This window comes from Danio rerio, chromosome 1, assembly GCF_052040795.2.
Source record: "Danio rerio strain M-AB ecotype USA chromosome 1, GRCz13ab, whole genome shotgun sequence".
In the NCBI taxonomy this organism is placed as follows: Eukaryota; Metazoa; Chordata; class Actinopteri; order Cypriniformes; family Danionidae; genus Danio; species Danio rerio.
Window position 1 is genome coordinate 34,070,714 of NC_141021.1, and position 24,538 is coordinate 34,095,251.

General features: G+C 32.2%; 1 protein-coding gene across 52 annotated transcripts in view; it reads right to left on the bottom strand.

Annotated features, from left to right (window-relative positions):
* rims1b (regulating synaptic membrane exocytosis 1b) overlaps positions 1-24,538 on the bottom strand; it is a 127,304-nt gene that overhangs the window by 41,392 nt on the left and 61,374 nt on the right. For 12 of the 52 annotated variants that reach the window (XM_087236227.1, XM_087236244.1, XM_087236240.1 and 9 more), the window contains 15 exons: positions 23,348-23,388; positions 23,078-23,188; positions 21,167-21,266; positions 19,490-19,613; positions 19,321-19,377; positions 18,981-19,027; positions 15,344-15,462; positions 14,881-15,011; positions 14,093-14,264; positions 12,405-12,558; positions 9,769-9,825; positions 6,280-6,433; positions 4,692-4,805; positions 4,192-4,254; positions 1,252-1,329 (listed from right to left, as the gene is read on the bottom strand). In XM_087236227.1, coding sequence (XP_087092353.1) covers positions 1,252-1,329; positions 4,192-4,254; positions 4,692-4,805; positions 6,280-6,433; positions 9,769-9,825; positions 12,405-12,558; positions 14,093-14,264; positions 14,881-15,011; positions 15,344-15,462; positions 18,981-19,027; positions 19,321-19,377; positions 19,490-19,613; positions 21,167-21,266; positions 23,078-23,188; positions 23,348-23,388 — 1,522 coding nt within the window. 52 annotated transcript variants of the gene reach the window in all.

The window sequence follows — 24,538 nt, forward strand, 5'->3', positions numbered from 1 at the left end:
AAATTTAGGGGGACTTAATTTGTTCGTTTAAAAAAATAACAAACCCCATATATACAGTTAGGTACAAAAATATTGGAACATTGACACAATTGTAACACGTGTGGCTCTATACACCAACATAATGTATTTGAAATGAAATGCATTTAACTATCAGCTTTAATTTGAGGGTATTTACATCCAAATCAGGTGAACGCTGTAGGAATTACAATAGTTTGCATATGTGCCTCCCACTTGTTAAGGGACCAATGTATGTGTGTGTGTGTGTATATATATATATATATATATATATATATATATATATATATATATATATATATATATATATACATACATACATACATACATACATACATACATACATACATACATACATACATACATACATACATACATACATACATACGTGACATAGTCTAGTGTTACTACAACTGTTACATTTTTAAAATTTTGTAACTATATTGCAGTAAAAATAAAGCACAATGAAAAAGAAAAGAAACAACCTACAGTATATAATTAGAGGCGTCATGTCAATTCACATAAAAAATATATATCTTTGTAACAGAACTGTGTGCATGTGTTACAAAATTGATGTCATATTTACAAGCTGATTGGATTTTAAATGCAACTTTTAAAATACAAAATATCCGTATTTACATTTCATAATTAAGTGTTGTGATTGCTGAAGGCAATCATGTTAATACATTATTATATAAACTGTTTTCAGAGAAAAAATAAAAATAAACCTGCTCACAGAGGCGTCTTATAGGTGCATTCATAGCATCAGTGAAGTTTGCTGTTGCAATGTAGCCTACAATACAATGGTATAATTTTATTCTCAAGCCTTTTCTACATTCACATCCATAGAAAACAAGATCTTTTCTGTCTTTGCAATAGACACCCACACTGACGAGTGCTTGTGCGAGGGGATTAAAAGATAACAAATGAGAGAACACAATCTGTGTGAGCAGCATATTTCTTTGAAGGTCTACAGAGAACCGCCTCTGATTCTGTGCTGTCAAACACACTGATACAGTACCGAGTGTTAGCTTCAAAATCAGAGTATTACAGTTCTCTCTTACTATAAATACAAAAAAGAAAAGCAAGTGCATGACGCCCCTTCTGTAATCCCTAAACAGCACGTAAATCACACAAAGAAGGAAAATTCTGCAAAATTTCAAGGGTCTGAATGGTTTTACTAACAGAAGGGGAATTTGCACAACACTGATATACGACTAGTTTCAACCAGCTTACCTGTAAATATCTTTATGTATACCGTTCACTAACAATGGCATCTTTGGGGGAAGTGTGTTACAGTGCCTAGCTAATTTCCTAATTACAATAGCACAAACAAGCAAGCATAAAAAAGAGCAAAAAAAAAGAATTTATTACACAAACACACTTGCGCATGCATGCACACACACACTAAAATACAGTTGAAGTCAGAATTATTAGCCCCCCTTTCAATATATATATATATATATATATATATATATATATATATATATATATATATATATATATATATATATATATATATATATATATATATATATATATATATTTCGATAGTCTACAGAACAAACCATCGTTATACAATACCTTGCCTAATTATCCTAACCTGCCTAGTAAATCTAATTAATTAAATGTCACTTTAAGCTGTGTAGAAGTGTCCTAAAAATATATAGTAAAATATTATTTACTGTCAACATGGGAAAGATAAAATAAATCAGTTATTAGAAATGAGTTATTAAAACTATTATGTTTAGAAATGTGTTGAAAAAAAAGTCTTCTCTCCTTTAAAAAATTGGGGGAAAAATAAACAGGGGGCTAATAATTCAGGGGGTTAATAATTCTGACTTCAACTGTATATAAAAATATTTACAATGGCAGTCATTGACAGTGAAGGAAAAATTGTGTGAAGAAAATTAAAAAATGCTTTAATCAGGCATACTGTAACATGAAGTTGTTTTAAATTTGGTCAATTACTGTACATTCCATAAATGTAGATAAGAACTAAGGGTATTGCTCAAAAGAAATGAAGAAAGCCAGGATAACAGAAAAGGTGTCATTTGATCAAGTTTAATCAGAGCATCCTGGCTAATCCTTTGCACATTTACTGATCTAGAATGAGAATGCGTCGCTATATCAAGCCCAGTGTAGATGGGCAGGCATTCTTTAACAGACTATGAGAACAATCACAGAATTAGTGATGCAAACATGGATAAGACCTGATGCAAATATTTTTATAAACGTTCATATTTTTAATTATGTAGTCTAATTTAATGGTTGGGAACATATATGTAAACAGCCAAGAACAGATAAATTTCTAATAACACTGATAGTTCCAAAAATTATTCCAAAAATTTCACAACATGTTACTGTAATTTCCCACAGTAAATTACATCGGTATCACTTTACAGGATTTAACTGTGAATTTACTTGTTTTCAGAGTTGTATTGTAAATATTAAGGCAAGCATCATGATTACAGCAAATTACCGTAAAACGAGCTTTATCTTTTGCACGTTAGTTATAGGAATTCCAACGCTCTTTATTTTATTCAACATAGAAATTAATACACATAAGCTTTTATGCTAGTACGTTAACTTTTTTGATATATAGAAATATTTAGAGTTATTGTTATTATGAAGTACCTCACAGTAATTTACGGTGATTTTACATACAGTATCTTACAGTGAAAATAATGCAGTTATTAGCCATTAATTTAAGGTTAATCTTAACCTGATTGTTAGTCTTCATTAGACAGGTTAGTTGTAGCAAGTTCTGTAATTAATTAGTTTAGCTTCATTTTGCCAGCTTTCATGCAACTGAGCCAGGGCTATATTCAGCCAACTTCAAAATCCCAGCTTAATTTCTTATCCTGCTTTTGTGCAATACCCCTCTGCATTATATAGATAAATATATACATTAAATTGGTCTAAAAGTCACGTTTTATTATTTCATTCTAAAATATTATGATTTAGGCAACATTATAAGCCCCATATCTCAGTTCCTCACACTACAAATCAAAAGTCAGAAGCTAAAATTGAGCATGACTATAAACAGACATTATAATTGAATTGAAAAATAAATACAGCCTATTTTCAATGTGAAATTCTCTCAGTCGGCATCAGTCCAAATGTGTATGTGATTTATGGATGTTTCGCTTGCTTTATGCTAATTGCGTTATATAATATTCTATGTATCAAATACACATACTCTAATTAGCAAGACATAACTACAAAGGACTAAAGAAGATGGAAATGCAAAGGATTATGGGATACAGTTAAATTAACACTAGAATTACAGAGGCAGTCATTTTGACCATTGTTTAAAGTTCAATAACTTTGTTGAAATAAAACCCATATAACTATAATTACTTGACTTTTCCTAAATGTGTGCGTATTTTATTCTAACATTGTTGGTTTATTAAAATTACAAAACACAAAAGAGCTCTGGGTATTTCTGCCTTGACTGCCCATAACGGTCATATTGACTAAATACATTTCAGCATCTGCTACTTTTTCCCATTCCTTTGAATATGCTGGCCTCTATTAAGTTGCAATTTCCAGGGTTGATATAGCTAGGAACTATATCCTCTAACCACATTCATTATAGCTTATAATAATAATAAAACTTTGCCACAGAACCATGGCTGCAGCATGCATGTGCAGTGATATTACGTAGCACCTAAAAATAGCCCCCAGGGAGATAATATCCATTATTATTCAGTGAGAATAAGACTGTAGTTCCTAACCATATGGTCTAAACAATAGCAACTTTCCATTTTCCATCAGTCTTAGTACAACAATGTAAAAGAGTCAAGGTTTAGGAAAAGGTATAGAAAAATTAATGACTTTTTTATTTATTTGTTTTATTTATTGTTTATTTTTTTGAGTGAGATGCTAATGGTCGAATCTAATTAAATGGTCTCTAAACCAAAAGCTTCTCCCGCCCGACTCAAAGATTGGATGTATGGATTCAAAAATGGTAAAACTCAACTGTTTAACTCAATGGAAGTTATAAAATGAGCCTATTTCCACCAAAAAACTGGAAATACCAAAAAAAAAACCTAATTAATTCAACAGAGTCCTACATATGGTCAGAATGATTGCTATAGCTAATTTAATAGTTAAAGAAATTTAGGTCGTTTCAGTGTTAAGCTTGGATTATTATATAATTATTTTGTTTACCTGTTTGTATGCAGGCACTCAGCACTCCCACCTCGGATTGATCTGTGCATCTCCAGGACCTCGCTGTTGTTGACGGTTGATGGTGACACATTGACAGTTTGACAACCAAACATAAAAGAAAAGTAAGAGGATGGTGAGGAAAACCAAAGGAAAGAAAAAAGGAACATGTGTAACAAAAAAACGACAGACATGTATTTAGCATTATTTGTACTTTTATTAATGGAAATGAACTAAAAACCATGACTGTTAGTCATATTAGTAGTATTAGTATTTAGAGTAACAGCATAAAAGATTTTGTTGGCACAGTATAAAAATCACATTAAACTTCCTTTCATAAAACATCAAAGATTCCTCACGTTGTTTATCATTAATAAAAATTAATAAAAGACACTAATAAAGTGATACAGTCTGATATAGAAAGTACTCATTTATATAAACTGCAAGTATACTAAACCACATACATTATTAAATATGCATTTCTAGTGGCAAAATAGTAATACCTGTCCTCTGAATATTCATAGTCCGAGTCTCCGGATCGATGTTCCTGGTGGGAGTCGTGGTAATGGGAGGAAGAGTAGGAATGATGGCGGTTCTGGTGGATCTCATCCAGACTCCTGATGAGAGGATGAAAGGCGATGAGTCGTACAGAACACATTAATCATCCTCTAGAGGGGCAAGACACTTCACAGGACCGTTATCACCTCTGGCACTACATTCATACATTATAACACTTAGGAAAGAAAGTAGGGCCTCTGCATGATAATGCATCTATGAATACAGTAGGCCCTATGAAAGAAATGGACACTGTACAAACATTTTTACTATTATAATATATTACATAATATTATTATGTCATTTATTTATTTTTTTTAATTGACATGTTATTTTGTAATTTCTGAGCTTTTGTGTTGCAACTTGATTGATCAGTAATACAGTTCATGTAGTGAAAAAATTCCATTCAGTTTATTATACTTTAGTTATTACTTTGGCACAGAGTTGATTTTCCTTGAAGTTTTAAGCAGTAACATTTTTATTATTGCTATTATCAATAATAATAATAATAATAATAATAATAATAATAATAATAATAATAAAATAAATAAATCTATATTTTATTCTATTAATAGAATAACATTAGAAGTCTCTTCCATTTACCAAGGCTGCATTTTGCTGATAAAAATACAATAAAGCTATTATTATTATTATCAGTGTGCGAATTATACATTGACAATCAGGTTTTTTTTTTTTTTTTTTGGGGGGGGGGGTCTTTTTTCATAAAGACCTATTTTATGAAAAAAACATGGTTTTCTCCAAGTCTTGTGAAGTCATACAGTGTCTATTGGTCGTCTAAGTCAGCCGGCTTCAGACTGTTGAATGACTTTTTTTCTCAGACTGATTGGCGCGATTATGCACTCACAATGGTAGGAACCGTTATAGGGGTGGTCAAATGGATATCTATTATTTTAATGATTAACATTATTATTTAAAATACAGATCAGAGTGATTTTTTCTCAGTTTCAAAAGGCTGACCCCAACACATCTTGTTTTGACTTCTTTCGGGGGATTAAGCCTTAATTATGATGGTCAGTCCCCCCAAACCGTCCTGTAATTTGGACCCTGATTATTATTGTATATTTCAAAATGTAATTTAATTCACCAGCCATTCACTCCACACTTTAGTGTTAGATGATTCTTCAGAAAGTAATATGTATATGCTGATTATTTTCAAGGACAAACATTTCTATTTACTGAAAAAAAAAAAAAAAACTGAAAATAATATTTTTATATTTATATAGAAAAAATAATAAGTTTCATTATCAATAAAAAATATTACATATACATGTATATATATATATATATATATATATATATATATATATATATATATATATATATATATATATATATATATTCTTTTTTTTATTCAGTCAAGAATTGCTCATGAATATAAACTGATAATATATAAATACAATATTATAACATTACAGTATTTTCTGAAAAAATCATATGATGTTACTTAACAAAAAAGCAATTATGCATCACAGGAATCGATTTTTCACTGTAATTTTGTTATTTTAGGAGTCTTACCTCTGCATAGGTATGTGTGCGGGTCGAGAGCGGGCTCTACACTGGTCTTCCCTGTGCGGAGAAACTGACCGCGAGCGATGCTGTATGGCCGCCTGTCTCTCAGGTACAGTCAATGTGCTTGACCTCTCTCTGTCTCTGGAGTTCCTTTCTGCTGCTTTAATACACAATCACTCTGTGTCATACACTGCTTTCAGTCAAAATTATACAGAATCAGACATTAGAGAGCTACAATAACACACACATTCACACATTTCTAAAACTACTGCAACAATTCATGCCAAAAGATTGTGCTGAAGTACCAGAACAATTGCTACTCATCTACACATGCTAGAAAAAAAAAACACAAGCAGAAAAAAGCACAGTGTGATTGTACTATTACAAAAGTCAAACTGATTTTATTATTAAATGTCTTTATTATAGATTGGTTCGGATTTAATCCAGAACTTAAACGTTAACTGGACTGTGAGTGGTGCAATATTTTTATGACAAATATGTGAATGGTTTGTAAAAAAATACAAAATGGATATGGTAAAGGTAAAAATATTAAATTCTTTTGAATGTTTGCTTTTAGACAAACTGCTTTTAGAGAAAATTACATTCTTCAGCACGATTTGTGTGCCTAACCACCGATTCAAATGTTATGAATTAATTGAATGGATGTTTTCAGTGGTTATCAGTTGATATATATGGTACAGTGGGGGCCTTCTGCGCAAAGTGGTAGGCTCAGAAGGTTGTTATCATCCATCCATATGGTTAATCAGCTATACTAATACAGAAGACTCCAGATCTGTTTTTACATTACTGTGACGGTTGGGTTTAGGGTTGGGGTAGGGGTAGACATTAATAAAATACAATCAACGGGAAATTGAATAAATAATAATAATTATTCTCAATAACTTCCGGCCGCAGCCGTATGTGATCTATAGCTGATTAACCATGTCGATGAATAACAACAGCCTACTAGTTGGCACAGAAGGCTTCTACTGGCCCATATCTATCAGCTGATAACCACTGATAAAGCCCATTCAATCAATCGATAACAAATCGGCTGACGTAGCTAAAAGTTTTACATTCTAATTTTTGCTCATGTTTAATATTTTTCTTATCATATACATATATCTTATTTATATATTCTTATATATATAGACGAGAGAGCATTACAAGAGTTTGTCTGTGTTTCCAAATTTAAAAGATAATTGTTTTGAAAAATTTATGAACTTTGCAGCTACAACTGACAGTTACATTTAAAAAGCAGATTTTGTAAGGAAATGTCTGTAATTGGTGTTTGTAATCTGCCTCCTAGTCAATGTTGAAAAAATGTAGTAAATGGAAAAACGGTGCATTGAGCACTACTGTGACACAAGTATCACCCGTCCAAAGTTCCACCCAAACAAAGTTTCAAATATCAAAATACACAATTGATGGATTATTAAAATAGCTATTGCCTACTGAAATAAACAACTAATTCTGAATGCCTGAAATGAGCCATCAGTGATTCTAATTGTAAAGGGAAATAGTTCACCAAAACTGAAAAATCTGTCTTCATTTGCTCACTCTTCACTTATTCCAGAGCTGTTTGACCTTTTTTCCTCTGTTGAACAAAAAATAATTAATTTTAAACAAAGCTGGGAACCTGGGACTTCAATAGTACTTGTTTTTCCTCCAATGGATGTCAATGGCTATGTTTCCATCCACCTATTTTCATGCGCATTTTAGATAACAGTTGATAGAAACAGCAAGATGCGCATATGTTTTTAAAAAGCACATAGAAAACATATGAGTATAACAGAGTAGGATAAACTTTTTATTTGATTAGAAAAGCAGTGTTTAAACTACGATGGAAACACTTTTATTGAACAAATTCCAGTATGCCTTTTAAAAAAGTCATGTGATTATCTTTTAAGAGATCATGTAACAAATAAAATGTGTGTAAATTGACAAACCAGCAGGCTGAGTAAATTGAAAAACATCAAAAATGTTTTAGTAATTATTGCTATTATATTATTAATTACCTCCAGAATCAAGAGCGTCTGTGCTCCACGTCTCATGCCTTCAAACACCACTATGCATTCATTGAATGCCGGCATTTGTCTTCTGAGGCAGGAGTAATTTATTAAATAAAGAAAAGATTGATGCAGCTTCTCCTACCGCAGCAAATTCTGTTTTTACTTTTGATTTTGGCGCCAGTTAATCAGAAAGTAATGATTTAGTTCTTATTGACTCATTGGATGGAAACGCAGCTTTATTTACACATCTTTTATGATATATTCATGTTTTGCGCATAAATTTATTCTGCATCTTTGAATGGAAACATAGCTAATGGCTACCGATTTTCAGCTATCTTCAAAATATCTACTTTTATATTCTTTTGGGAAACTCATAAAGGTTTGGAACTACTTCAGTTTTGGGTGAACTAAGCGTTTTATTTGTGCATAAACCTATAAAGTTTGTAACAAAACATGTTGAGATGTAATTCCCCATTACATTCAATTTCAAAGGATGAAATCAAACTGAAACCATTGTTACAGTTCATATCATCAGGTTTATGGAACTAAAAATCCCAGTTCAGTCACTAGTTCTGGCAGCTCAATGTTTCCCATATTCATCATTCCATCAAGCATTGGCAAACAGTTGTGTTGTTGGAACTACACCTGTAGACACATCATCAAATCCTATTTAGTAACATGACTACTATAAATGCAACAACTATATTAGTGCAAATATGACAAAATATCAATCACATTGATTGTCCAAACATCAACCCTTAGATTTTATCTTGGATATCCAAGATAAATGGCAGTTCACAGTGTTCCCTGCAGGTCTGATGACTTGCAGTACTCTTGTGTTCAATATATGCATGGAGCACAGTAGAAAACATCAAAATATCAGCCACGGCATTTTTTATCTTCTACACTCTAAATACTACAGCAAGCTTGTAGGGCATGCAAAAGAGGTGACATCCATTGTCATAAGACCCATTTTAATCCTGTTTCATGCTGTCATACATTCTTATAATCTCTTCATAACCACTTTCTGTTCTAGCTTGACAACAAAATTAAACAGGTCTTATGATAAAAACGTGTGTTTTCATAGAGAGTGACTGACTTACTTAGTCATTCCTCCACAGTGTCCATGCATAGTTCATGTGAGGTGTTTTTGTGGTTTAGTTTGACGCTCTATGGCCCAGCACAGGAGGAGAGAGACTCCTTGGTATACTTCAAAACCTAATATAACCTTCTTTTATAACTCATTATTCTATTTAAATCATACACAGCGATTTAAAAAGAAAACTTTTTGATCTTATGCTTTCATCTTTGTGCCAATTAAAAACATTTGTTTAAGAATGAACGGGCTTGCAAACAACAAACAGGATTAAAGGAACAGTAAGAAATAGGTGCAAAAACAATGCAGCTCCACTGTATTAGCTTTCTCTCTCAGCCTGTGTTGGGTTTCTACTCTTCGAACAGAGTATTCATTGCCCTCACCCACCTGAGGACACTACTGTTATACCATCATCATAATCTGTTTCAATGATGCGATGAGATCCTGAGACACACACACACACACACACACACAAACACACACACGCACACACACATACATACACAGCATACAATTCAACTGCTGAATATACAATACAACAACAACATATAACTGCAATGTAACGATTTGACCTTTTTTCTTCATCTTGTGAAGACGAGGCAATTTAATTTGGTTTCTTTCAACATTTTTGCTTTGATGCTATAAAATTGCTATTAAATTGCTTTAATAGCAATTTTATTTCCGTGTGTGTGTGACAAAATATCTTCGTAATCTCATTTAGTCTCTTCTCAGTGTGAATTGGAGTATGAATAATTAATATGGTTGCAATGTTTAATCATTTGCTCCATTTATTTATACAGTAGCTGTTGATTTTGAAATCACAGAGAATGAGACGCATGTAGACTTATTAGTGTCTCTAGATCTTGCTATAGAAGGAAAAGCAATAAAAGATATTTTAGACAATTCACACTTATATTTAAATGTGGTTGTCACTCCCCAACTTTACAGTGTACATGTGGGTATTACATGCTTGTTATTTACTTATAATTTAACTTATAACATAAAAAAGCTTAGCAAATCTAGCCTTTAATCTATATAGAGTATCAAGCCCCTTATGGTTCTTTCTTTCCACAGTTGTAAACAGCTGATGCTTTTTGAAGAAAACATTTCAGGAATGTTCTCCATATAATGAACTTTAGTGGTGCCCACGTGTTTGAACTTTACAATTTACATTTTAAAATCAGCTTTAAAGAGCTCTAAACAATCCCGGCCAAGGAATAAAGGTCTTATCTAGTAAAACCATTGGTTATTTTCTTAAAAAATAATTTTTACATACTTTATTTTTATTTACATTATTTTTTACCACAAAAGCATGCAAAAGCAGTGGAATGCTTTACAAAATCGTGTTAGGTCATAAGTGAGGTATGTGGAACTTTACTGACAAAGGCTGTCAATTTGGCTGACAACCTCTTTCTGAAATATTAGCAAAACTGGAATTAAATTATAATTCTAAAGGCATAAGCGAGCACAATAAGCAAATGAAAACCAAATAAATCATTGCATCTTTTAATGAAATGAAATGACACTCACTATTTAATGAGCATGACAGTTCAAACAACTGTTCTCAAAACATAATTTTCTCAATGTGCATGTAAGGGAAATGATGAAGTAAAATTGAATCAATAACCAGAAAACAAGCTCTACAACAGGCAGCGTAATGTTTGTATAATGACATAATTGTAAAACAGCTCAAGAATCAAGCTGCTAGCAGTCACTACACATCAACAGAAATGAACAATAATAACAAAGTGTTTTCAAAAACCTGAGTTATATCCTAAAACACATGCTGTGCCCCATATGGTCTGAAACCTGCAGGTGAGCAAATCTAAGCTTGTTTTTAATAAAACAAATATAAATATGGATATAATAAATGATACTGCTAATAATAATAACAATATACAAAAGCAAATTATTATGTATAAACTGAAAAAGCCTCCCTAGACGATGAAGGAAAAAAAACTGTGGTTTTTCGTATCTAAGTAGGCAAGAAAATAATATATTTTGTAATATTTTAATCCTTTATAATTATATCCTATATATATATATTCTTATTATTTCCTATATATAGGCCTATCCTTAATATTTAAGTTTTTTCATATGTAAAGATATTTGCCTATTGCTCTACATCTTGTGTGTAGACTATTAAGCAGTGTGTAAGAGAGGCACAACTCTGCGCTGGAGTTTAGACCGGGTTTGTTTTGGTCTAATGAAAAATCTAATATACTTTCTCAAAATAGCAACGCGCCAGCAGTGCGCCTCAGAACGCCTTCCTTTTTAGACCTGAACGCCTATGGGCGCACAAATGAGCGCAAATGCATTTGCTATTTAAAGAGCGTGGCGCAACGCCTCAAAACGACTCTTGCGCCAAGCTGAAACTAGCAAACAAGTATTGCCCCTCGCCTTGCGCAACATTGCGCCGGGTGTATGATAGGGCCCTAAGTGTTCCGTTATTGTATTGTTTTTAAACGTTGGTCCGGTGTTCTGTCGTATTTTCCTACCTTGTTACTTTGTCCTGCCTCACATTCAAAAAGTAGGTAGCACATTTTGATGACGCAATATGCTACCCATCAGATTTTGCAACTAGTGTAAATTTTAATGTGCAGTAGTGTGATATGAAGCCCTAACCTGCCTAATCCCTAACCCAAACCTCAGAACCATTCAAATACAGTGCTGGTAGCATAATCTGATGGTTATGATAAAACGTCAGGACGCTGGCAGTACTGAACTACAACAATACAAACAATCTATAATTTAAAAACTTAATACAATTTTAGAATATGCCTGATTGTTTTGCTAGGGGAGACCCGTATTCCCAGACTGGGATCTTTTACAGTTTTGGTATGTTTTGAAGCTGTATTTAAACTGCAGTTTGGAAGTTTTGGGCACCACCGAAGAAAGAACTGACAATCTACAAGGGCGTTTTTTTTAGGGGGGTTGTGGAGAACATTTCAATTCATCAACCACTTTACTTTTCCCATTGACACAAACACACTACTAGCAAAAATACACCAGCTTATACTCACTTTGCAGTTTTTTACTAGGACTGTCTCCATGAACATGTCTGCGCGGGAGGCAAGGGGACGGTTGGGGCAACGGAAGCGATGACACGTCATGGGTCTGAAATTTGTACCAGTGTGCCTGATCATCCAACAGAGCTGTTTCCAGCTCAATCAGAATCTGGATAAAGAGGAAACCAGAAGTAAGGATTTAAACTATAAAAAAAATTATTATTCGTAGGTCAAAAGAAGTCAAATGTCTACCAGAAAATCATATAGGCGTGCAAACACAATAGACTTCAAAGAACATATTACTTCAGAAAATGCTTTGAAAAAACTGCCCTGCACAAAAATACTTGAACTGCATTGAAGTTTTACTTTTTGAAATGAAATGAATCCTTTCAAGTATGGAAAACCAGGAGGCAAACTGTGCAACATTTTCCTACATAATTCACAGATTATTTAAAGTGAACAAGTCATCTTTTTATACACAGATACAGGTGCACTATTTAATAATACTCTTCATATATACTTCACTAATTAGGAAAACCCTATATTAAATGAAATGCAAAGTCAGGCTGTTATAATCACCTCCTTGGTGAACAGTGTTTTGGGGTAATTGTAACATTGAAAAAAAAGTGCAATATTCACTACCTCAAAGTAAATACTGATGTATTGTTTAATTATGTCACTTGAAGTTTTTTTGTTATACCCTGTAAAAAAATATCTGTTCATTAACAGTTTGCATATTTAGTGATGCACACGTTTAAATTTTTTTATTGACAGTTGTGAATTGCATTATGGGACTTTAATCTCTGCTCTGTAGACTTTTGATGTGGAAATTTAAATCCACAGCTTAACAAAGTGAATTTTATTGACATTCTAGTAGTTTGAAATAATATAATGTATAATAATTAACTTATAAAGAAATAATCTGTAAAATAACAGAAAATGTACTGGCAGTTTATTACAAGGTTTTTGTACCGTAAAATACAATACCAACCCAAAAAATATGTCATGAATCACAAAATACAGAAGCTGCTAATTTACGAATGTTTTTCACAGTGTACTTTTTCATATTTGAGGTATATTTTAGTTTTAAATATATGTTTTACTCCATACATTAATATTTATAACACAAATTAGATCATGAGAAGGTGATAATGAGACTAAAGTGAAATAAAAAAGATATTTCAGTCTAACTTGTTTATGATTTAGAGGAATTGATTGCAACACAAGCGCATTATAACTACACAGGTTTAGCTTACACTTTAGTGAAACTGCAAAAACATACTTCAATAAATGTTTGATTGCAGTTTCTTGATATATGCTATGAGGTAGTGTAAAGCCAACAAACTTTGTTCCTTTTCACTCCAATGATATTTACAGGGATATACTGTATTATCAACAAATCTATGTATCTATGTTTGAATATGTACAAGAAGAATGTGTATCTGAAATGTACGACAAAGTTACCCTAATTAACATTTTTTGAGATTCATAAAAATATATACAGTGCCCATCTAGAGGATTTGTCATCTGACACTTGCAATGAAATGTATCAGGGGTAACATGTTTTACGTTTCACAAAAATGTAGGCTGACACACATTTTTAAGGAGCCTGACTTAAGGAACTGAATGCGTTACAATTGACCTGGTTTCCCCAACACATATGTGCTTCTGAATCTAGATATAGATCACTGATCAATTCACACCTCTCCCAGAAAATCACTCTCTTCTTCCTGGGCTCTGGGCTGATCCCAAACTGTGATCTCCAGCATGCGTTCTCTGAAGTCTCTGCGATGGACGTGAGAATACAGAAACGTCTGGTTCCACTTTGGCTCTGCACTCTTCTTCACCGTTTTTGTCCTTCTTTTGCTTTTGTCACTAAAAGAATATAGTGTGTTTACAAAAGTTAACATACTGCTACAATTTGCTGACTTATTCCCAAACTAAGCTTTGAAAATATAATAAAATGTCTGCCTAATTATTTTTCATACTTTTAGCCCAGAATACATTTTTAAAACTAAGCAAGTTTACAGTACAGAGCTAGTGCAAGGGGAAAAAATAAAAAAATAAAAATTCCAAATACTTCTAAAAGTGTTTTTGAGAGCACCAATCTAAACCTTTGCTTGAAAAATGCTGAATGCTCATTAAAGGGTACATCTATTTGATCAAAAAACACAGTTAAAATCGTAACATTGTCAAATATATTACAATTTGAGTTATTGCAATATTATATCAATAATAATTTATTGGAAACATCTGTTTAATATGTTTGCAGAAACCATATAATTTGTTTCAAGATCTTTTGATGAATAGAAAAAAGAATATTAAAAAATAAACATTTTGTGCAATAGTGCAAACACATTTACTTTCACTTTCGATTGCTCAGTAAAAGTATAATTTATTATTGAACAGCTTTGCATACAAGCCAATAACTCTTTAAAAAAAATGCAAAAAATACAATATATCTAAGATACAATACTTTCAACTTGTTTACCTTCTATCTGGAAGAAAATACATTTTGACGTAGGGATTTCTGGGTCGTCCATCTGGTCGAGGGGGCAGTTCTCGTGCTTGTAGAACATTGACAATAAGCTGATGGCCCACTTTATCATACCATAATTTCACCTTGGTAAAAAGAAATAGCACTTCTTCAATGATCTCAAAGTGTTGGCAGTAAAATATTTTAATGTAAGGAAAAAAAAAAAAAAAAAAAATATATATATATATATATATATATATATATATATATATATATATATATATATATATATATATATACACACATTTATATATATATAAATTTTTATATATATATGTGTGTGTGTGTGTGTGTGTGTGTGTGTGTGTGTGTGTGTGTGTGTGCAAGCGCTGTCACCACACCACCTTGCTGTTCAGGTGAGAAAACAGGGCTAAATATTTTCACTGCAAATATTTTTTTTTTCCCTCTTCACACTCACCGACAGCTGGCCTGGCAGTACAAGAGGGAGGTCTCTCAACATCCCGGGGCTAGTCGGAGACATTACAGAGATGGATGGACGATCCATCTTTTGAGATTCATCTATAGAACTCGAACCAGCTGTAAAATTACATAGTTGACAATTTAAAATCGTTTGATTATTGGTGAAAAGATTTAATAATGAAGAGAAAAATATTGTCTGTTTACAACAAGGATCCTGAAAAATTTTTAAAAGTCTATCTAAAAATAGAAACATAACTGTAAAGTTTAAACATTGATGAATAACAGGAGTGACAAAAAATAACATAAAATGGGATAAAACAACAACAATATAATAATTTAACAATATATTAAGATTCAACATTTCAAAGTTATTTAGTGATGTTTAAACTCAAGTAATTTTATTTTATTTAAGATTGCAAAGATTTATTTTTAATTTGAGACAGTTTCATTTATGTATCTTCAAAAGAATAGAAATGAATAAAGTAACTTTTTTTTTTTCCAGTTTAGAATATAACCGAGCCTTTAATTGTCATTTATACGGGATTTATAAAGCATAAATAGTGCTCACTTTAGAGTAGGTCACAAAACTGGATGAAGTTGAGTTAACAAAGCATTTATTAACAAATAAAACAACTATTACTGTATGCCTGAATAATAAGATACAAAAATGTTAATTGAAATAGTTTATTAATCATTTACTTACGCATTCTTAATAATATTTAAAAACCAGCAACTTCTCTCACATAAATGTTTTGTAAATGATGCAATACTTAATTTAGTAATAAAAAAATAATAATTAACAAAGTATAAAAACACAATCATTAAGCACATTATACATGTTCTTATAAGCCAAGAATACAGCATTTGTATCTGCAGTTATAAACTGCTTAATAAGATTTGTTAATATAGAGTTTATGCTTAACAAATAATGAATTAGCTATTTGATAAAGTTTAACAAATGGTTCATAGTGTGTAAAAGTGTAAACAAAAACATTAATTGATTGATAAAACTATGTAAACAAAATCACATTATTGATCTTAACAGTGTCTGTATATTGTGATTTACAAGTGTTTTTCATTTATTTATGAACATGAATTGATTAGCCAACTCTTTCTCCCTGATGCCACCTCGCACCCGATTAAGCACAATGGGTGCCAGATATTTAGCTCCGCAGCTCCTCGACTATGGAACTCGTTTCCCCTGGACCTAAAAGGCAGTGATAGTCTTTAAACTTTTAAATCTTGTCTTAAGACCCATCTTTTTAAGCTTTTTTGATTATCTTTTATCATGGTATTTTATACTCACGATGTGTTTGCACCTGCAACTTCTTACATGCATTTAAAGTTTTGTTTTATTAATTGTTTTAATTTGTTCTGTTACATGTATGTCTGTTAATGCTTGCTGTAAGGTGACCTTGGGTGGCTAGAAAGGGGCCATTTACAAATAAAATTAATTATTATTAATAATTGCATTATGGGACCCTTGATCTCTGCTGTCGACATTTGATTTCTACAGTTTGACAAAGTAACTTTTATTGATATGTTTGTAGATATACACTTGAAGTCAGAATTAATAGCCCCCCTGAATTATTAGCCCCCTTGTTAATTTTTTCCCCAATTTCTGTGTAATGGAGAGAATATTTTTTCAACACATTTCTAAACATAATAGTTTTAATAACTCATTTCTAATAACTGATTTATTTTATCTTTGCCATGATGACAGTAAATAATATTTGACTAGATATTTTTTAAGACACTTCTATACAGCTTAAAGTGACATTTAAAGGCTAAACTAGGTTAATTAGGTTAACTAGGCAGGATAGGGTAATTAGGCAAGTTATTGTATAATGATGGTTTGTTCTGCAGACAATTAGAATAAAAATTACTTTAAAGGGGCTAATAATTTTGATTAGAGATGCACGATATTTCCGCGGCCATATTGTTATCGTTCAATAAATGATATTTTTAAGATTATCGTTATCTATCATACAGAACTGCCTGCCTCGCGCATGCATGTGTGGAACTTGTTCAGAGTTGTCCAGTGCACTATAATGGATCTGGGAAAGTCCATCCTTTCCTTGTATGGTATTGCTGGGCAGTAATATCTCAGTAAGTAACCATGTTCCTTATCATAGTAGATATGTTTGATAGAGTGCCATTGTGTATTTTGATATCTGATCTGACAGCCTTCACAGCAGCACGGGGTAGAGTTGCGTCGGTCAATGAATCCAGCATATAGGGGCTCTCAACTAGCCGCACATTTTGCCTTTATAGTATGCTCTGTTTGTCATAAAGTCATCTGTGCTCAATGCTCTCAGGAATTGTATCAAAATCAGATTCCGAGGGCAAATCTGCACCCAGAGTTGAGTGAAACTCACAGCGATTTATCATAAACTTTTCATCTATCATTTTTCCTGCAATTGACAGCAAGAATGAACATAGAAGCGTTGCCTGATTGACAAGCAGCAGCTACATGTGTTCAAAAGAATCTAAAATGCCAAACAGGATGAATCTATGCCGCATTTTCTAAAGTAATACAATCTGTATTTGGCTGTTCGCTAAAAGCCTTCATCAAAAGCCGTTTGGACATTACATATTTGTACACATGTACATTACTGTAACACACTTTATTCAAGTACATTTGAGCTGGTTTCAGTCCTTAGCTCTTTCATTTTCATTGTATTTAAAATATATTAAACTTGCTTTATTAAATCCCATTTTGTCATTTAACCTATCATTTTAATGCAACAGTCAAGTTGCATGTTAATTTGCTATGAAAAAAAGGAAATAATAAATTTTTTGCATCCTGATTTATGTGAAATCGTGAATATAGGTGTATATAATCACATTGCAATTTTGAAATTATAGCTGTTTTGCTTTGAGTATAGACTATTCAGTTCATAAGAGCAGTTCAATCTTTTATGAACTTTGCTGTATGAAAATATAACATTTTAAATTATTTCTAATTATCGGCCAATATATATTGGCTATCGGCCTCCATGAAGAGTTATCGGTTTTCGATATCGGTCAAGAAATCTATATCGGTGCATCCCTAATTTTGACCTCAAAATGTTTTTTTTTAAAGAATTAAAACTGCTTTTATTCTAGCTATAATAAATCAAATAAGACTTTCTCCAGTAAAAAAAATATTATCAGACATAATGTAAAAATTTCCTTGCTCTGGTAAACATCATTTGGGAAATATTTTAAAAATAGAAAAAAAAATCAAATACATACATACATACATACATACATACATACATACATACATACATACATTTCAAACTGTTCAAGGTTAAAACATGTTTGAAGAAAGATCAAGGTCCCATAATGCATTTTTTTTTTTTAAGCGGGGGAAAATAAAAACATGAAAAAATATAGAAAACTGCTAATTTACAAATATTTTTACAGTGTAGTATTAAGACTGGCTTTATGTCAAACAATGAAAGTCAATAGAGACTAGCATAAGTCAAGTTCTACATAAAAAAATACAGATTTGATATTCTACTAAACATCTAATTTAATCTCTCACATTAAAAAAAAACTTTTAAATCATAAAATTGTGAGTAAATGATGACATAAAATTAACTTTAGGGTGAGCTACCATACTTTTAAACTGAAGTCACAAAACCTACTTGATTCTAGAGGGGGGTGTGATGTCCCTGGAAGTCTTGGCGTTTCTCTGTAGGAAACACAAAATGGAAACACAGAAGAAAAATACTGTCAGTTGACAGATCATTAGCTTTCCCCTCTGCCAGTTTTTCCACACACATATGCACTGACTTGACTACATATTCCCTTTAGAGATGTCATGGCAAAACTGTCCAGACATAGGAAAGAGTAGGGAAGCGAAGGGCTGCTCTAATGCACTGTAATGGATGAATAATTTGAACTGTGGAAGAAGGGTCTGGAGCATGTAGGGTGACAACGGGGACACTGGCAAGAACAACACTCTCAGTTACTAACTTTACTTACTGATATGCTCTATAGACCTTTTTCAAGAAGTTTTTGGATAGAATTCGTTGAATACATCTTTAACATGCAACAGGAAGAAAAATCGTTGAAAGTCACTCATATAGTCAGTAGTTTGTTTTCTTTTACTTCATTTCCAAATCAGCTGTTCATTAAAACAAACAAATCTTACCCAATCGGTCTGGAAACAACTATTTCCACTTGAGGTGCAGACTGAGACTCCAGAATAATATTATACACTTCCTTTTTAGTTGCTCCAGGCAACGCTTTTCCATTCCACTGCAACACCTCATCGCCTGAAATAAAAATGAAACAATTTAGCACTCCCCAATGCCCTATAGACAGACTGACTGAATAATGAGCTATGAAACATTGCACATTGTTATCCTACCAAACATATCAAAATAGATCTAGAAGAAACACAAATACAAATTTGAACATTCCAACCCTCTTACATAACGCAATCAGTTTTGTAATGCATTACAAGAAACGTGAGTTATGTAATTATTGTAGAGCTAGCTTAAATGTGACCATGTATTCGTTCATCTCACTTGGTGTAATGTGATGTCATCTTTTTGGCAAAAATAACCTTATAATTGTCATGTTAAAAAATATATGTATATTTTCGGGTTGCATGGTTTACCGGTATATGGTAGTATAAGGATAATATGGCTCTAAAGTACTGGCGGTGCCACTGTAGTTTCTAAACGGTAGTATCGTCATTAATGGTTTAGCCGCAATACATAATTTTGCAAGTAGAAAAGTCACTAAAATGCTCACACGCTTGTGCAACAATAGACCATTTTATTTGAATAGTCTGTGGAGCACTTTAAGGTTGCAAAAGTGTGTAGAATTCACACCTTTTATGATAGCTTATTGCACGTTTGCTGATGCTTCAGTTCGAACGCACATCTGAATAAGTTCCTTTCTGTTCCTGTTAATATGATTTAGCAGCTACAACATCTGCAACAACCTCCTAAAAGAAACGATTCACAAAGTGAAATTTTGAATTACTTTGGATTTTTACCTGATAAGATAAAAAAAAAATTTAAATAAAAAAAAAATCCCCCAAAAAACAACAGGAAACATTGAAATTATTTTTGACTGCTTCATATGGCCTAATTTGCTCTTTTTTAAACTAATTTCATTCGGTATAATTTGTATCTTTATTTTAATGTATTTTTGTTATCTACATAAGAAACAAAAAGAAAAAATACATTTTAGGTAAAGTGATGTACAAGTAATTTTTCATTAATGAGGGAATTATGAATTTAATTCAAGTTGGCCTATTATAACATATGAAATATAGTGTTTCTGACAATATTCTGTATTTCATGGATTTGAGTTATGAATTACACTATCAAAATACTACTTGTTATCACGATACTTCAGCTGATATAGCGTAATGTGAATTAATGGTATCACGACAGCCCTACTATATACATATAAATATTTATATATTTATATCATAGGTCTCAAACTCAGTTCCTGGAGGGCCACAGCTCTGCACAGTTTTACTCCAGCCCTGATCAAACACAGCTGATCAAACTAACCAAAGCATTCAAGACTACTAGAGACTACTAAGCAGGTGTGATCTGGAAGTGGTTGGAGCTAAAATCTGCAGAGCTGCGGCCCTCTAGGAATGGAGTTTGAGACCACTGATTTATATTATTACAAATAAGCAAACCCAGTCCACATAAAAGATGAAATATAAAAGTAACATAGGACATTACGTTTCTTTACAAGCAACTAAGTAAAGAAGTAACTCAAAACTGCAATGAATTACTTTAAAAGGGTACTTTCTCCAACACTGAGAGTAATCAGAATTCTTATTAAAATAATCATTTACCTGCTCGTAAATGCCCGACAATGTCAGCCAAACTTCCTTTCTTTACTTTGGTGATAAAGGCCCCCAGTCTACCAGACTCTGTCATTTTCCCACCAACAACCTGGACGGAACGGATAAAAGTGTTTAACATGTTTACTTGCAGTTTCCATGAACAATCTAAGTGCCATTCTTCAGCATCTTTAGATTTACAGTGTGCCGCAAAACTATGGTTACAGGTTCAATTCCTAGAGAACACACAAGCTGATAAAATGCATAATTTAACTATCCTGTAAGTCTCTTTGGTTAGAAAGTCTGCAAAATGCATGAATGCAGTCAGGTACAGAAGTATGATAAAAGAAGATGACAAAAAAAAATCCGTTTAACAGTATAGGCAAATAATAACAAGAGTACAACCATGAATCTGTTACAAAAACATAAAACAATGACACATTACATTTGAACTAAATTGAATGCAACAGAATAAATGTTTTGGTGTGGATTTGTGTGCGCATGTACTATTTGAATGTTTAGCCAAATAGTTTATTAACTTTAGTTAGTTAAGTAGGTCTAACTGACAATTAATGCAAAAAAACAAACAAACAAACAAACAAAAAATTAAAACTATGTGTTCATGGTGCACATTTTCTCTTAAGTTTGCTTTTGAAAACACTATTGGTTGTATTTAAAGAAAGGTTTAGGTCAGTGTGTCAGGATGTGCAGGATGTGTACAAGAAAGATCTACAATGTACAACAAAATGCAGCCTAAGTGACATATTTTTAGTCTCACAACAATGTAGTCTAAAGCAGGGGGTTCCCAAACTTTTCAGCTCATGACCCCAAAATATCAATGCCAGTGACTCGCGACTTCCATCATACTCTGTGGTGGTTATAGACGCACAAACCTTGCACATAATGGCGCGCACACACACCAATTGACCAAAGTTTATTTTTTCATTTTTTTATTTTGAAGAACTCCACTTATCATCCTTTATGTTTAGTTGTGGCCTGTATCTATTTTTATGTATGTGAGTAGCATAAAGGTGTCAGAGACCTTAACATGGTGCCATAAAATCAGTCTGCTGCATCTGAGGCTATTGGTGTCTTTGATATACGTTTTAATAAAAAAATCTAAACACTGATGGCTTTTTATTTGCATGTTGTTTTTTAATGCAACTAACTACTATTTTGTGGGCAAAATATGGTAATTTTAATAGTTTAATCAAATGAATTTGATTTTTGGAAACGACCAAGCGACCCCCCTCATTGCCCAAAGACCCTCACTTTGGGAACCACTAGTCTAAAGCACTTTTTTTTTTCAAGAGGCTAAGATTAAAGGACACAATGCAATATTTTGGTTAACATTCTTATATTTCAGAAAAGTGACAAACAACCTATAGAGTTGTATAGGTCAGCGAACAGGTTAAAATTTTGACACAAATATGCAGCACAGACCAGCAATTACCTTATTTGGCTAGAAATGTGAAACTTGGCGATACAGCAAACCTGAACATCTATATCTGACAAGGCTCTCCTTCTAACAGTGACTGTTCAGCTTGCCTTGCATAACACTGCACTTCAGTTTTATAAAATAATCCATTACAAAATAGTTTGGGAAGCAGTTATTTAGGGACGACATAGTTTGGTGGAGGCAGTATAGCTTTCAGACTTCACTCATATTTTATTTTAGCTTATTGAATTCTATTTTCTGGGTCACCACAGTGGAATGAACCATCATTTTGAGAGTTAATTTTGACTAACTATTTTATATCTTTTATCGTATCATTTTTGTATCAGTATTTTAAATCATTTGTTACTATTTTATTTTATCATCATCAACAGTAATGAACCCAACTTAAATCTAGCACAACCCTTCAAGTGCAAGACAGAGATGTGATGTGATTAGTTGTTGTAAACTGTCATTGACAAGCTCACCTTCAGACCCAGTAGGGAACCGGCTTCTCGTGGCATAGTGGATCGCTTACTTAAAGTGATACGGCCAATCAAATGATCTCCCTCTTTGGATGGCTGCCAACTCACTGGATGCTGAGAGGAACACAATATCACTTTATCAGTAGCATTAATGCTCAACACACATGTGCTGACATGACATGTTTCATGTTCAGATACAAAAACACACTGTAATCAAACACTGATACAGAACAGAAATATGTGATCGAAATATACAGTAGCTGAAATACTTACATGCCACACAGTGGGGTCCAGTGGATGACAGTCCCAGTCACCTGCAGAGTAAAAAGTACATTTTAATAGATACAATAAACAAAGATTGCTTAGATTAGATTTACACAGTCCCAGTTGCCTGTAGAGTAAAATGTACATTATAATGTATACAATGAACAGAGTTTGATTAGATTTGATGTAGAGGAAAAAATGTATAGGTAAACTCTAAAAAAAAATAAGCTCCAAAATGTTTTGTTTTTGCAGTGCCATAAAAGAACTATTTTTGGTTTATTAAAGAACCTGTCAGCAACCATCTCTTAAAAGATATGCTCTTACAGTGTTCATAACATTTTTACTTTTAATTTCTAATTCAATAAACAAACAAACTATGCCTTCACATTGAAACTTATTGTTGAATTGTTGTATTGTTATTTAGGTGTCATTGACAAACTACAAAAGTTTTGTTAAAATATTAAACATTTATAGGGATTTTTTAAAGGATTTTTTAATCTAACTTGTTATGTTACTTTAATTATTAATTTTAGTACTTTAAATTAAGGTAGACGAAAATGAGAAGTGCTGACTTGGAAACTATATGAAGTAAAAAATAAATAAACAAACAAATAAATAAATTAATGAATGAATGAATTAAAATAAATAAATAAATAAATATATAATAATAATAATAATCATAATAAAATAATAATAACAATAGGGTGCAGACTAATGTCACATTACTCTCATGTAAAAAAAAAAAAAAAAAAAAAAAAAAAAACATTCTAAATCCTTTTACTTAAAGTGATAGCTTATCCAAAACTGAAAATTGTTTCATAACTCATTCCTCCTTGACTTTTTTCTTTTTGAGTTTCTTTTTTTTTTTCTTAAAAAAAAATAAGTTGATGGAAAAATGGAAAACCACAATAACCATTTACTAAATTCTAGTTTATCCTATAGAGGATTCTAACACTTTTCAGAATGTAGTTTTGTGTTAAACAAAATAAAGAAACTCATAAAGGTTTGAAACCACTGCTGAGTAAATAGTGATTACATTTTCCTTTTGGGATAAACTATACCTTTACAATACAAGCTTTCATGTACAACATAACAGCAAGCCATGGAACATTAGCTTTTTAACAATTTAATATGCTGTACATGCATTGGTAATAAAATATTAGTTCATCAAAATAACTTTTATAATTAATGTCAGCACAT